The sequence below is a fragment of the Canis lupus genome, chromosome 1, assembly GCF_011100685.1.
Source record: "Canis lupus familiaris isolate Mischka breed German Shepherd chromosome 1, alternate assembly UU_Cfam_GSD_1.0, whole genome shotgun sequence".
Taxonomy (NCBI): Eukaryota; Metazoa; Chordata; class Mammalia; order Carnivora; family Canidae; genus Canis; species Canis lupus.
Window position 1 is genome coordinate 103285880 of NC_049222.1, and position 14945 is coordinate 103300824.

The window sequence follows — 14945 nt, forward strand, 5'->3', positions numbered from 1 at the left end:
AGAGGAGGGTTCACAGCCTGTGTCTGCAGCTAGGGCTGGGTCCCTGTAGCCCCTTGGCCCTCCACCCCTCTAACCTCCAACACATCCCGCTGCTTGACTGATAGCTCGCTGCTGTTGCGGGCCTGGAAGTCATAATTACACAGTACCCACTTCCCCTCCGGCTCCTGCTGGGGCTCAGCCTCTGGCTGTTGATGACTGTGGAGGAGAATGAGGGTTGGGGATAAGGAGGCAGCCGGGCTCACTGCTCTGGACAGTAGGGTACTGGTGTGAGCTGGAGTTAGAGCAAAGCAGGGGTCAAGGCAGGGGGGCCCAGGTTAATAATGTTAATAGAGACATGAAATCAGAATAACAACTTGAATGCATTTTGTTCCTTATGTACCTGGCACCATGCTTTAAGCACATGATAGGAGTACTAACATCACTTCCATCTTATAGATGAGAACATTTATAAGGCTCAGAGACAGAAAATCACTTGTTCCAGATCGTATAGCCAGAGGCAGCTATTTATTGAGCATCTACTGTATACTGGGCTCAGGCTTAGAAAACCCATAGTTACAGCATAAACAACAGTTAATGTATAGTTACCTTATATAGCATGTAGTAGGTGCCAGCCCCCATTCAAAGACTTACACATATTGGCTAATCTGATTTTTGCCACAACCCTTGGTATAACCATGAGTTTGGACTCCCGTCCCCACTCCTGTCCTTTCTTGATTCATTCCCGAATCTATTATTTTCTATTTTACAGGTGAGGAAGTGGAAGAACAGGGATATTACACGGCATGATGACGTAAAGTTCACAGAGCAAGAAAGAGGCATGGCCAGACTGAGACCCAGGCGGGCTGGCGCCAGAGACCATGTCCTGAGTAATCTGGTCTATGGTGCCCGGCGCTGGATGTGAACCTGAGCTCTACCATGGCAGCTCTTAACTGCTCGCCTGTAGAACCTCAGACTTCTAACTCTTCCAAGAGGGGATTATTATTATTCTCAATGTCTCTGCAAAGAACTGGAGGCTCAGAGAAGGGAAGTTAAAAGCTGGGGATGTCAAGCCCAAGAATCAGAAGCTTGGAGGGTGGGTTCTGCAAGACCAGGCAGCTGAAGGGAAGGGGAGCAAGATTTTGGCTCTGGTCCCCTGATAAGAGGGACCTCAGCCCGGATCAGGCCTACCTGTGCAAAGGAGAGGGGGGCTCTTCAGGGCCGCAGCGCCCCCTGTGTGGGGCTGGCAGCTCCCAGCATGCTGTCCCTGCTGAGACTCTCTTCCCGGGGCCCTCACCCAGACCCCCCTTCTGTTCCTCTAGCTTGGCTGCTTTGTTTTCCTCTTACCCCACGGAGCTTCCCTCACATCTGCCCTCAACTTGCTCAAGGACCCTAGTGTCCTGGTGTTTCCATGCCCCTTCTTCCCCAGGATCCCAAGAGTCAGTGCCCCCATTGCTTTTTGGAGTCATGAACTCAGGATTCCAGGTCTCAAGCCATCATTTCCCAAACCTTTAATCTCTGAAGGCTATCAGTATCACACTCAGCAGGAATTGAGATAGTTTGCTTTAGAGCCTTGGGATAGTAAGGGTCCAGCCCCCAGTCGTTACCTCTTTCAGGGTCCCAGAAATACTATCTCTTCCCAACTTTCCCAGAAACTTGTCCCTTGGCTCTTGAAGGCTCAGTAAGTCCCCAAAGTACCACCTAGAGTTACCTAGGTGGTAACTCAGTAAGTCCCCAAAGTACCACCTAGAGTTACCTAGGTGGTTTTGAGCTCTACCTCAAAACCTAAATGCCCAAGCCCCCAGTCTCTTCCCTCTAACTTCTGGGGCTCTGTCCTCTTAAAGACCCACACAGGGAGCTTTCCTGGCCATGGGAACTCAAACTGCCTTCTCCCAGCCTCTCAGACTTTACCCACTCCCAGCCCCTTCCTCCCTCAGACCCCCAAGTCTGGGTCCTGCCCCCTTCCCCCTCCCCCCTCCCCCCTCCCCCCTCTCCCAGCCCCCAGCCCTCACTGGTCACCACCTCACCCACCTGGGAAGAGCCGGGAAGCCAGAAGGAAAGACAGAAAAAAGGAGTGGAGTCAGCGCCAGGAGCCCCCAGGACGCATCCCCTCCTCGACCCCACCTGTCCCACCTGGGGCCCCGACACTCACCCATTGACAGCGACCTGGGGGGCACTTTGCTGCAGGAGATGAGAGCAGCAGCAGCTCAGGCAGGGCCAGACTTCCTGGTCCCAGCCCCACTGTGTTACCTGGGGGAGGAGTTTGTTCCTCCCGGGGAAGAGAAGCTCTAGCCTCACCTGCTGGCGTTGCCGCTCATGCTGTAGCTGTTTCTCTACCGGGTCCTCCCAGGCGCGGCCGTGTGGGTCGGTGGCAGGGGGCTCCCAGCCGCTGGAGAACTCAGGGCTGTATGGAGGTCCCTCCTTGGGGGACAGCTCCAGTCTGCAGCCGAGGGGCCGAGGGCTCAGGGATGCCAGTCTGCCCCAGGCCCCAGTACCACCTTCACTTCCCCAGCCCCTAGGCTAGGTGCTTCTGGCCTCTCTGCTTTTTGCCAAGCCCCTCTAAGTTCCACCCTGACATCAACTATATTTGTAAATATACTGATTTTGCTCTAATGCTGTGTCCAGCCTCTGAATCACCTCTGATTTTTCCACACCCATCCTGCCTCCTTCTGCTAAGTCTGGCTCTGCTCATATCCCTGGAGGCTCGCAGCCTGCAAGCGTATCTCCACCCCCTTCCCCAATCCACAGCCAGTCTTTTCCTAGGCTGCACCCCCTTTTCTAAGGCCAGCCTTTCTTTCCAGTCTGAAACCTCTCCTCCACACCGTCTACTCGTCTCTCCAGTGGCATCCTAGCAGTCACCCTAGCTTCTTCAATTGCTTGGGGTTGTACCCTCTAGCTAAGCCCAGTGGCTACCCTTCCCTGCCTGCCAGCCCCTCACCCCGGGCGGGTCCATGAGTCCCCCAGCGAGGTCCAGAGGGCATTTTCACGGGGGGTGAGGTTGTCCCGCAGCAGTGCCACCGCCTCAGACGTCAGGTGCGGCCGCTGCACGTCACTTGCAAATCGGGGGCCGCCCGATGTGTCCACAATCTGCCAGGGGTGCAGGAGTGGACACCCCATCAAGCCCCCCAAGGTCAAACCTCAATTCCTCCTACTGCAGGGGCCACCGGAGGGCTGAGGGAGGGGTGGCTCACCAATTGCAGAGGTCCGAACAGGAAATGCAGCAGCTCTGGGGAGGAAGGGTTGGCGATGTTTCCACGCAGTCTGGCCTGTGGAGCCGGGGAGGTGCTGGCCTTACTGAGTGCATGGAAGACGGGTCAGGCTTGCTACGCCCCCGCCCCACGCTGGCCGCACCCCACGCATTCTCACCAGCAGGCTGAAGGCGTACTTGATTTTCTGAAGCACGTCAGTGTACTCGGCCTCTGAGGGCGGCTTGGCCCGCAGGGTCAGGAGACCCTCTGCAGGTAAGGGACGCAGGTGCAGTGTTGGGGACACAGAGACAGCGCCAGTCAGACAGACAGAGGCCCAGTGAGGTCCCCAGGGATGGGGAGTCAGAGCTGGCAAGGGGGTGTGTGGGGGGACCCTAGGGAGAGCGAGGATATTTGGGAGGGACTGGATGTTCAGGATCCCCCTGGGGAGCCTCTCACCCCCAGCTGCCCGGCGCCGGGTCCTGCGGCCACGCTCCCGGTGCTCCAGCACCCGGGCTGCCTCTGCTGACTTCTGCAGCTTCGAGACGAAACTCTCCACATCGTCGAACACGTGGTTCAGGATGTCCTGGGGGTCAGGGCGAGGGACAGCGTGGGGGACAGTGTGGGGGACAGTGTGGGGGACGGAGCCGGAGGACAGAACCGGAGGACAGAGCACGGGTCAGAGCAGGGGGACTCAGGGATGTGGAGTCCTGGCCCCGCATCACCCCCAAAACCCGCAGCCAAGGGCCCTGATATCCTCCCAGGCCAGGCCGTTCCCTCTGCTGCGGGCCGGGTCCTCATATTCCAGTCACCGCCAGCCACACCCCCAGAAGTCTGACACTCCCACACCCCATCAGGCCCCACCCCCTGAAGCTGGGACTCCCCACCGCCGGCCCCGCCTCCATGCCTTGGCCCCGCCCCCTCACCACGTCCCGCTCCGCCTGCAGACTGGCCAGGTCCGGCCCCCGGGGGCCCAGGTCCGGGGAGGCTGGGTTGGCGTTCCCTGAGGTTCCTTCCTGCCCGGGTCTCTGGGGCTCCTCCACCTCGGGGATGGGCCCCGCCCGAGGTCGCCCCCGGCCCGCCTCCCCTATGCTGATGACGGCGCGGACCGAAGGGCTGCGCTGCAGCGGAGGGGTCTCGGCCGCCGGTGAGGGGTGGCGCTGCAACTCCTCTTGCGTGGCCCTGTGGTGGGACAAAGGGAGACAGCTTGAGTCCACGGGGGACAGGGCAGGGGATAAAGTCGGTCTTAAAACGGAGACACTGCGGCCCAGCGGAATCAGACCCAGGGGAGGAAAAAACCGGAGATATGGGGAAGGGGAACACCTCTCCAGAGGGAAACTGAGGCCCGAAGGAGGAGAAACCGAGGACCAGAATTAGGAAAAGTGGTCTTGGAGATCGGGTGCAGATGTCTGGGGGTACGGCAGGACTCGAACCAGGCTGTTTGGCGGGCTTCAAAACTTGTGCTGTTCTAGGGTAGGGGCATCAGCTCACTGTCCGAAGGAGAGGGGACGGAGGCCCAGAGAGGGGAGGCTGGCCTCCCAGACACCCCACCCAGCCTCTCTTCTCCCCTGCTTCCAGCCCAGCGCCCTTACCTGAGCGCTGCGGGCCTGCGCTCCCCGCGGCCAGACCGGTAGTCGTGCAGAGCCCCCTGGACGTCTTCTCGGATCAGCTCCGCCTGCCAATCATGCCATCAGGCCAGGCCCCCACTCCCCACCTACCTCTGGCCACGGTCCCCCCAAGGATCGATTTCTGGGCTGGGCGCCAGAACCCCTCCAGCCAGCGCTCAGGCTCACGGTGCCCATGCACCGCCACTCTCTGAACTCACACCCTCACCCTACTTCTGCCCCTGCCCTGGGCCTCGACCATGCCCAGAGGCCGGGTCCTGATGTGGCCTTGCCCCTAGACCATACTCGCCTCTGGTTGTGGCTGCTCCCAGACCCTCTGCCCCATGTGCTGTTACGTCCCGCCCGGGACCTTAGTCTCGCCCTCCACCAGGTCAGTCCTGACCTCAAAACCCCTTTCCCTTCCCGAACTTCTCTCCAGGCCCCGCCTCCTCCGGTGACCAGACCCGCCTCTGCCCCAGGCCCCGCCCCCATCCCCAGAGGCCCCGCCTAGCTCTAGCTTCGCTCCGGGAACCCACAGGGTCTCAGCCCTGTCCCCGGTGGCTCCCCTGACCAGGCCCGCTCACCCCCAGACGCAAGCCCTGGAAGAAGTGCACATCCGGCTGCGTGCGCTCAGGCTCCTGGCACACGAGCAGCAGCAGCGAGCGGCTCCGGCCTGGCAGCATCACCACGTCGCAGCGCACGATGGCCCCCAGCGGGTACGACTCCAACTCCTCCTGCAGGGTGGGATGGCGGGTAAACTGAGGCCTGGAACCAGTGGTACTAAAATGGTGACAGCAGTGACAGCTTGTACGCTGGCACTGCACAGGCAACCCTGCGAGGTTAGGGGGTTAAGGATAACACCCCTGTTTAATAGGGGAGACTAATAATACTCAAAATGGGGGTGGAGATCTCTTGCCAAAGTTCCCAAAGGAAGGACATGCAGAGGCCAATATTCACACTTAGACGTCCGGAGGGTCAAGCTCTCCATGCCCCTGCTCGCTCAGGCCAACTGCGCTTTCCACCCACGTGTCCCCTGGCACCTTGGAGATGGGGTCAAGCAGCGTGACGTGGTCCGGAGACACGCGCAGCAGCATCTCTTGGGCCCAGACGCGGCCCTGATTGTCCATGACGGCCAGCTTCCGGGAGGCATCCTCCACAGTGTGCACGCCATCCTCTTCACCCAGGCAGAATGTCACCAGGTGCTGGCACGGCGGTGCCGAGAAAGCAGTGAGTCCCAGATTAATGTCAGCTGGGCTCAGCATCCCCTGGCATCAGCCTTCCAGCCCGAGACTAAACACACCTCCTTGGGAAAGCCTTCCTTATCACCTGCTCCACTTATGGGGCACCTGCTCCACCTATGGGGCCCCTGAGTTTCCTTTGTTTTGCTTTCATCGGAGTGACTAGCACTGGGACCTGTCCTCCCAGCACGACTGGAGGCTCCTTGAAGGCATTGGTTATATCTAGTCCCTTCTAAGCACCTCTGCCTCCATTAGAGCACCTGGCACCCTTTGACCTGTACTCGTACGAGGATATGTAACATTGTCCCCATGGCCTGACTGTCCAGCACAAGAGCTGGTCTGGAGGAAAACTTGGATTCAAGTGGAGTTGACTTCTACTCAATACCCACTTCTGAGCAAAGGCAGAAACCCATCTTGCATATGACCAAACTCAGTTTCCTAGCTTCTTTCTGCTTGGAGACCCAACTGCTTTCAACACTTCCATCTTCCCAGGCCTGCCTGCCTTTCCTCCCACAAGACTCCCTGTGGCCACGCAGACCCCAACTCACATTGACTAGATACTGCGAAACATCTGCCATAACCACAGTGGAATAACGTTTCCTCTGCTCTGTGGGGGAGAAGGAGAATAATCCAGAAGACTCAGCCCCTACTGCCTCAGACCCAGGAGTCAGACCCCAGCCCCTCCTCCCTCAGACTTAGGAATCCGGACCATGGTTCCCCCTTGTCCTGGGACCTCCCCTCTCAGACCCAAGAGTCCAGGCCCCCAGCCCTTCCTCTCTCAGACCCTGGGGTGCAGGCCCTCAGCCCCCTCCTCCCTCAGACCCAGTTTCAGCCTGGAGTTCTCTTGCTCTGAAACTCACCATAGATTGACTTGGCACTTGGTTTGGGGGCAGCCTCTGGGCTGGATAAGGAAAAAAGAATGAAAGAGACCTTGGGAATTGGGAGATCATGGGGATCTTGAGTGCCAAGCAGAGCAGCAAAGACTTCATCGTAAGGGCAGTGGGGAACCATGGAGGGTTCTGAGCAGAGGAGGGCCGGTCCAGAGCTGGATTTTCACACAGGTAACTCTGGTACCGGGTGGTGGTAGAGTGTGTGGTTCCAGTATTGGGAGCCCCTCCGCCCACAGACCTGGCTTGGCATCCTCTGTCAATACTGTCTTGCCATAAGACCCTGGGGAGGAGACTGAATATCTCCCGCCTTGGTTTCCTTTTCTCTGAGATAGGGGTTAATTATCCAATAGCCTCCATCTGGTAGAGCTGTTGGTGGATTCATGGAGAGTTGAGAGGGTTCACAGCCTCAATAACTTAACTGTCAGTGCTACGATGCAAAGGGTAGCACACAGTAGGTGCTCAGTAAATGGGGTTTTTTACAACAGCATTAGTATTTGGTGTAGACAGAGACTTATCTCCCCCTCCTACTCCCATGGGCCAGGCTCTTCCCAGCCAAATCCTTCTCCATCTCCTGCTCCTGGCCTCTCCTTCTAAGTCAACTTCTCCAAGAATTCCACAGAAATGATGGAAATTCAGAGCTCAGGTAGGATCAGGGATGAGGGACAAGAAATACTTTGAATCAAATCTCTGCTCCTCATCCTTCTCCTGCCAGTCAGATCTCCACACAGTTTGATTACTGCTGTGCTGGGGAACTTACATGCAGCTATTCACAGGGGCCTCTGTTTGGGCTTCTCCTTGCTCACCCCAGGAGACTTGAACTTTATTAGAAACAGCCCAGAGGCACCTGGGTGGTGCAGCTGGTTAAGCATAGGACTCCTGGTTTTGGTTCAGGTCATGATCTCAGGGTCATGAGATCGAGCCCCACATAGGGCTCCAGGCTCAGTGTGGAGTCTGCTTAAAATACTCTCTCCCTCTGCCTCTTTCCCCCGTGCTCTTGCTTTTTCTCTCTGAGATTGATAAATCTTAAAAAAAATAAAGCAGCCCAGATTTGCCTGCAAAGAGTCAATATTTAATAACACGCTAACAGCCGCAGTGGCAGTTCCTGTGAGTGGAGTACCTGCTGTGAGTCAGATAAGCCTTGTACCTTCATTAACCTGTCAGGCTCTCATATTGTCCCTCTTTTTTTTTTTTATTTTTTTTTTATTGTCCCTCTTTCACAGAGGAGGGGCTCAGGCTCAGGTTGTTGGTTAGAGTCACACCACCCTGAGTGTTAGTGTCTGGGTTTGGACCCAGGTGTCTTGCACTGGAGCAGTAGCTCCAGCATAGACCGGCAGGGAAGGAGCAGCTCAGGCTTCCTTCTCAGTGTCCAGACCTGGGCTGCTGTAAATGTCAGTTGTGGGTGCAGGGACGAGGCTGGCAGAGGTGACAGGGCAGCCTGGGGGGGGAGGGGACAAGGGACACTTACCCGGTGCTAGTGCTCATGGTGTGGAGAATGGGAGCTCCTGCCACCTGGAGGTGCCCTGGAAACCATCAAAGAGGTGAGGGACTGACCTGGCCTGAGGTATCTGTGATTTTGGCCCCTGCTCCTCCTCCCTCTGACCAGGAGTCCAGACCCCAGCCCTTTCCTCCCTCAGACCTAGGAATCCAGGCCCCCAGCCCCTCCTCCCTCTGACCAGTAGTCCAGACCCCCAGCCCCTTCTCCCTCAGACTGTGGAGTCCAGGCCCCTAGCCCCTCCTCCCTCAGACCTAGGAGTCCAGACCCCAGCCCCTCCTCCCTCAGACCCAGGAGTCTGGCCCCCCAGCCCCTCTTCCCTCACCTAGTATGCTGCCCCCCCAAATCTCTCAGGGATCAATGCATTTGACTCCCTAATCTATGTGTACCCCACTTTGCTTCCTCTCTCCAGTGATCCTGTGTCCCAGCCTCATCTCCTCTAGGGCCCAGGAATTCAGGCTCAGAGCTTCTGGACCCAAAGACTCCAAGTCCCCTCAGAGAGTCATTCATCCAATTCCTCAGACACTGTGACCTCAGTATGGGGCCAATCTCCCAGCCCTTACCTCTTCAGGACTCAAGGGTTTATGTCTGCCAGCCTTCCTGGTGTCTGGACCCCAGAGTCCTGGCCGCCTGCTCCTTGGGACTCCGGACCTCCAGCCCCTCCTGGCTAGCCCCTTCCTCACCTGCCACCGTCAGGCTCTGTCTGGTGGCGGTGGCACGGAGAGGCCCAGCTCTCTGCTGTCCCCTGAGTCCAGAATGCGGAATGCCGGCCCCTCCTTCCTGCTCCCTCCAGGCCACCCCGCCTCTGCCTCCGCATACCTGAGCACTCACCTGGCACAGCCCAGCAGCGGTGGCCCTGGGCGGGGCTGGCACAGACATCCGGGCTGGGGTGCGGGGGAGCCACAAACTGTGACTGTCTCTGTCATAACAACATCAGCTCAAGGACAAGTAATCTGATGTCACACTTGTTCTCAGCGCCGACAGCTCTGCCTCAGATACCCTCTTCCTTTTTTTTTTTTTTTTTTTTTAACTGCTGAGCCACCCGGGCTGCCCAACTCTGATTTCTTTTTTTTTAATAATAAATTTATTTTTTATTAGTGTTCAATTTGCCAACATACAGAATAACACCCAGTGCTCATCCCATCAAGTGCCCCCCTCAGTGCCCGTCACCCATTCACCCCCACCCCCCCCTCCCCTTCCACCACCCCTAGTTCGTTTCCCAGAGTTAGGAGTCTTCATGTTCTGTCTCCCTTTCTCAAAGAGTTAAAAATAGACCTGCCCTACGACCCAGCAATTGCACTGTTGGGGATTTACCCCAAAGATACAGAAGCAATGAAACGCTGGGACACCTGCACCCCGATGTTTATATCAAATACCCTCTTCCAAGTGGACTTATGCCTCTTCCAAGGACTTAAACCTCTGGTCAGAGGTTTGACTTGTACCTGTTTGCCGTTTAAGAGGCAGTGGTCAATGTGGAAAGGGTAGGATTTGATCCCCCAGGCCTGCCTTTCTGTCTCCGGGGCCAGGGTCTGTCCCTCCCTGTGCACACCTCCCATCCGTTGTTCCTGCCTCTACCCCTGCCCTTGCCTCTTCCTCTGGAAATTCCCCCCAGTAAACCCCTCTGATGATGGAGCCCCACACAGCTCCAAGCACTTCTCACATGTTAACGAGCTCCTCAGGCTTGGCATCTTCTTTCGAGAACTTCCCCTGTGCCCTGGTCCTTGCTGACCACATTATACATGCCATTTCTTCCCGAAACCCAGCCAGGTGAGTGTTGGGGGTCTCTGTTTGACAGATGAAGAAACTGAGCCCCATGGGGGTGAAGAGATTTGCCTGAGGTTACGGTTGCAGGGAGGGAGTGGATGAGCACAGCCCACAGACCCCAAGCTCGGCCTTGACCTGAGAGAGCCAGAGGAGGGGTGGACATGCCCCTTTCAGCCTTTCGCTTTATCGATGATCTCCATCTGCTTCCTGGCCTCATCTGCTCATACCTGAACCTGTAGAGCCTCCTAGCTGGCCCCTGCTCCCTTCCTTCCCTCTCAGTGCAGGGAGGCCGAACAAACCTGGGTCAGCTCCCTGCTTCCGTTTCTTCAGGGGCTTCCCATTTCTCTGCAAGGCCTTAAGGGACACTACTCTAACCTCCTCTCTGCCTCCATCACCCCATTTCAGTGCACCCCCTACTTGCTGCTCCTCAAAGCCCATCCTGCCTCAGGGTCTTTGCACTTGCTATTCCCTCTGCCTGGAATGCTTATTCCCTCAGACATCCTCCTGGACTGTTCCCTCACCTCCTTCCGGCCTTTGCTTGGATTCCTTCTCTGAGAGGCCTGGCTGACCGCTCTATTTAAAATCACACCTCCTCTTATCCTCCCGCTCCTCATAGTCTCTCCCTGCTCCTTAATTATCCTTCAGAACGTTTACCACCTTTAAACATACTGTATTACCTGTTCATTTTGATTATTTTATGTCTCCCCTGCTAGAATGTAAGTTTCACGAAAGACAAAGACATCTGTGCGTTCAGCCCTGCACTCTGCTGCACATTACAGTAAGTGCTGGAATGATATTTGCCCTTGGTGCATTCATATGTATTATGCTCCATTGTTTTGTTCACCACACGTTAACCCCATAGTCTATGCCGAAGGAGGCTGGAAACCAGAGAAAGCACACCTTTGTCCTGGGCTGACAGGGATGAAAGAGTAGAGGGAAAGAGAGACGATCATATGGTGTGGTGTGATGGCAGAGAGCCCAGGTGGGTGTGGGTTCAGGTTCTGACTGCCATTAAACAGTGTTGATAATACTCATTACTCAATACCTACTGTGGGTGTGCTTCTGCCTTCTTCTGAGTACACGCTGCTTGTCTGTGCGCACATCTAATCCTCACAGCATCCTATGAAACGGATTCCATTATCCCCCTTTACACACGAGGAAGGGGAGAAGTACATGTTAAGGAATTTGCCTACAATCACTTGGCTGATACATGGTGGGGATGGATGAACCCAGGCCATACGACTGACCGCACATCCTTTGGAGCTTCCCTACACTGCTACCTCCTGACTGTGCCCCTTTCTAGCAGTGTGACCCTAGGCAAATCACTGAACCTTTCTGTGCCCCAGTCCCCAGCTGTAAAATGGGATCACAACATTGGGAGGATTAAATGACGTTATGGAGAGCTCTCTGCACAGTTCCTGGCAATGAGGAGATGCTAGGTTGAGTGTTAGCAACAGCAGTGGAGATGGTGGGCTTTCCTTCCGTACATAGTGTGGTGTGATGGGGGATGCAAAGGGTGCTGCAGAAGCCCAGGGGGGGCTGCTGAGGTCAGGGCAGGCTTCCTGGAGGAGGAGGGGCAGCTGGAGCTGAACCAGACCAGCAAGTTTGGCAGCCCGAGGTGGCCTGAAGGAGAGGGAGGAGTGTTCCAGGCCACATAACTGCCTGAGCCTCGGAGGGGAGGGGCAGCTGGCCAGGCCATGTACTGCTGGGCACATCCCAGGTGGTTCTCCAGGGAGCTGTAGGGAGAGGCATGAGGGTCCAACTTCTGCCACGCTGGGTCCTTATCCCATCCGTGCCACAAGTACCTTCTGAGCTTGGTCCTGCCTGGGTTGGGGTCTGCAGAGAGGAGCAGACCCCTTACTCTCTGTGAGGCAGGCAGTGCTGGGATTGGTGTCCACGGGCACAGAAGACAGAGGCTCAGAGTGGGGAGGCCACTAGCCCAAGGTCACAGTGGACCTGGGCCAGGTGACACAAATGCAGATCTGACAAAGACCAGGCCCCTTCTTCATGTGCAAATGTCCTCATATAGGCGTTCCATAGGAGTCAGGGACCTGGACTCCCAGGTCTGAGGGAGGAGGTGCTGGGGGCCAGGACTCCAGGGTCTGAGGGAGGAGGTGCTGGTGGACCAGGATCTGCAGAGTCTGAGGGAGGAGGGCAGGGCCCAGGGACAGGTGCCCTAGTCCCTGCCTTCAGGTGCTCTGAGGTCTGAAGCAGCAGGTGAGAAGGTGAGATCGAAACCAGAGCCTCCGCCCTAGTTCTAGGCCCACGGCCTCCTTCCTCCTTCTCTGGCCACAAAGGAGGCCCTCCCTTTCTTCAAACCATAGCAAGTGGCTCCCAAATACCAGTGGAGGCTCCCACCCCTGTACAGCGTGACTCAGTACATCCCGGGTGGAGGCAGTGAACCCTGGTCTTGGAGACTCACCAGGGCAACCAGCCACCTGAGAATCCTTTTCAACCCCTTGTCTGCCAACATAGTCAGTGCCTTTCATTAAGTGAGCTTTAGGACTCTGTGGGTCTGAGTCTGCTTCTGTCCCAAAACTCGGATAGCTTTGTCATTGGCGATTGGATTGTTTATTCTCTGGGTTGGAGGAGCCCCAGCAGCACACACAATTCCCCACTGGAGCCTGATCAGCTCAGATTCCCCATATATCATCTCTAAAAGCACCCCACCTCTTTCCTTCTCCTCCTTGCCAAACACACAGCTCAGCCCGACTCCCCAGTTGTAGGGTTTGCTGATGAATTCCTAGGATGGGGCTTAGGGGGTGGACAGTCAGTCACAGGCACAGGAAATAGGAGATATGGCAGTTTGGGGGGCAGATATAAATAAGGTGGGAGCTGGGTCTCAGGAAGATATACTTATTTACATCTGTGTTAATTAACTTAGTCATTCAAGTAATGGTTCCTGAGACCCCATGTGTGTCCCACTCTTTGCCCTCAAGAAGAGAGTCTAATTGGGGAAGTTGGGATGCCTGAGTGGCTCAGCAGTCAAGTGTCTGCCTTCGGCTCAGATCCTAGAGTCCTGGGATCAGGTCCCACATCGGGCTCCCTGCATGGAGCCTGCTTCTCTCTCTGCCTATGTCTCTGACTCTCTCTCTCTCTCTGTGTCTCTCATGAATAAGTAAAATCTTAAAAAAAATTGGGGAAGTCCTTTTTTTAAGATTAAAAAAATTATTTATTCATGAGAGACACAGAGAAGCAGAGACATAGGCAGAGGGAGAAGCAGGCTCCCCGTGGGGAGCCCGATGCAGGACTTGATCCTAAGACCTTGGGATCACAACCTGAGCCAAAGGCAGACGCTCAACCACTGAGCCACCCAGATTCCCCCAGTTGGGGAAATCTAATTGGATATCCAGTTGAGTGATAACTGGAGAGGGTTCTGAAGGATAAATAGGAGTTTCCCAAGGACAATGCAGCAAGGGATGACAGTCTAAGCATTGATAGTAGCATTTGCAAAGTCCCAAAGTCACATAGTAGCAAATACATGCCGACTTTGTTCCAAGCACGTTCTGAGCACTGGACAGACAAAAGCCCTGCCCTTGTGTTATTGTTGCCCTGGCGGGTGTGGTGGGAGACAGAAGGTAAACTGGTAAGCACATCCATGAGGAAGACTTGTGGTGCCATGGAGGACATAAAACCAAGGTGAAGAGATGGGGCTACTGAGGGCAAGCAGGTATAGTCACTTCAGAGAGGTAGTCAGGGCTGGCCTCAGTGAGGAGGTGGCATCTGAGCTTTGACCTGAATTTCAAGAATGAGTCAGGAATGCAGAGAGGGTTCTGGGCAGAAGGAATACCTTGGGGAGGCTGGCAGGTGAGGCCTGTAGGGTTGTGTCTGGCCAGAGCATGTCAGGCTGGAGACTGGCTACCAGGACTGTCACGGTGACAACTATGGCAATAGCAAACAAGAGGGTGGCCAAACTCCAGCGTGGGTGGATGGGGTCATCCTGAGCCTGAGTCTGGCTGGGGAGGTGTCACAAACTCAAGGCTGCCCTGAATGGGCTGTGGGGAAGCCCAGAGGAAGGGTGGGTGAGGTGTTTCCGTGCAGATCTGGGGATGGGCCTGCCTGCCCCAGAGCAGGCACTGTGACCCAAGGAGGGTGGGTCTGAGAACCCGCCAGGTGCCTGGCGGGGGAGGGGCAGAAGGGGGTGGGTAGGGAGGTTGAGAGCGAGGCTGTTTGTTCTCTGGGAGAGATGGAGGGTGGGTCAATTTCCTGAAACTGGGGGAGACTGGCCCTAGGGCTGGTGGGAGGGGGCTGGGCCTGGGGGCCCGGAGGGGGGGGGGCAGCGAGTGGAAGGGACTCAGAGACTGGAGTTTAGGTCTTGGGTCAGACCAGGTGACTCAGTTTATTTGGGTCTCTTCCTCTAAAACAAACCTAAGTCCTAGCACCTCCCATAGGGCCAGTGGGGAGACAGGTGTGGAAAGACACGAAAGGTGCTTAGAATGGGCTCACAGCTCAGCCTCCATGAAAAATAAATAGAGCAATGAACCAGGAGATAAATGATGGAGCGACATCTGAGGAACAAGGGGTAGCTCTGCACACAACTGTTCCCCCAGTCCTGGGGTCCAGGGACCATCGCTTATTGGAGACGGCCATTCATTCATCCATCCAATGGTTATTAAGTGTCTACTCCACAGCAGGCACTGTTCTAGGGACCAGGGAATGCAACAGCCCCAAGCATGCCCTTGTGGAGTTTATATTCTGGTGGAAAACAAAATTTAAAAAAGTAAACTGTTTAGGGAAGCCTGGGTGGCTCATTAGGCTAAGCATCTGCCTTCAGCTCAGGTCATGATCCCAGGGTT

The 14945-nt window shown here is 56.0% G+C and overlaps 2 protein-coding genes across 10 annotated transcripts in view; one reads left to right on the top strand and one right to left on the bottom strand.

Moving 5' to 3' along the window:
* PPP1R12C (protein phosphatase 1 regulatory subunit 12C) overlaps window positions 1-1048 on the top strand; it is a 25572-nt gene extending 24524 nt beyond the window's left edge. For all 3 annotated transcript variants that reach the window (XM_038527789.1, XM_038527790.1, XM_038527793.1), the window contains one exon: window positions 749-1048. In XM_038527789.1, coding sequence (XP_038383717.1) covers window positions 749-901 — 153 coding nt within the window. In that variant the 3' untranslated portion in view covers window positions 902-1048. The remainder of the gene's footprint in view (window positions 1-748) is intronic.
* The window catches only part of EPS8L1 (EPS8 like 1), a 10835-nt gene extending 1630 nt beyond the window's left edge, over window positions 1-9205 (bottom strand). The window contains exons 1-15 of one of the 7 annotated variants that reach the window (XM_038527784.1): window positions 9069-9169; window positions 8359-8413; window positions 6864-6904; window positions 6552-6610; window positions 5806-5967; window positions 5350-5499; window positions 4754-4836; window positions 4088-4343; window positions 3621-3747; window positions 3343-3431; window positions 3168-3242; window positions 2915-3063; window positions 2275-2416; window positions 2129-2157; window positions 75-195 (exon numbers count right to left, since the gene is read on the bottom strand). In XM_038527784.1, the coding sequence (XP_038383712.1) occupies window positions 75-195; window positions 2129-2157; window positions 2275-2416; window positions 2915-3063; window positions 3168-3242; window positions 3343-3431; window positions 3621-3747; window positions 4088-4343; window positions 4754-4836; window positions 5350-5499; window positions 5806-5967; window positions 6552-6610; window positions 6864-6904; window positions 8359-8375 (1500 nt within the window). In that variant the 5' untranslated portion in view covers window positions 8376-8413; window positions 9069-9169. Of the gene's footprint in view, window positions 1-74; window positions 196-2128; window positions 2417-2914; window positions 3064-3167; window positions 3243-3342; window positions 3432-3620; window positions 3748-4087; window positions 4344-4753; window positions 4837-5075; window positions 5174-5349; window positions 5500-5805; window positions 5968-6551; window positions 6611-6863; window positions 6905-8358; window positions 8414-8710; window positions 8871-8948 lie in introns of those variants that run through there. The other 6 variants (XM_038527785.1, XM_038527782.1, XM_038527783.1 and 3 more) reach the window with 6 other exon arrangements.
* Between the last annotated feature and the right edge of the window lie 5740 nt (window positions 9206-14945).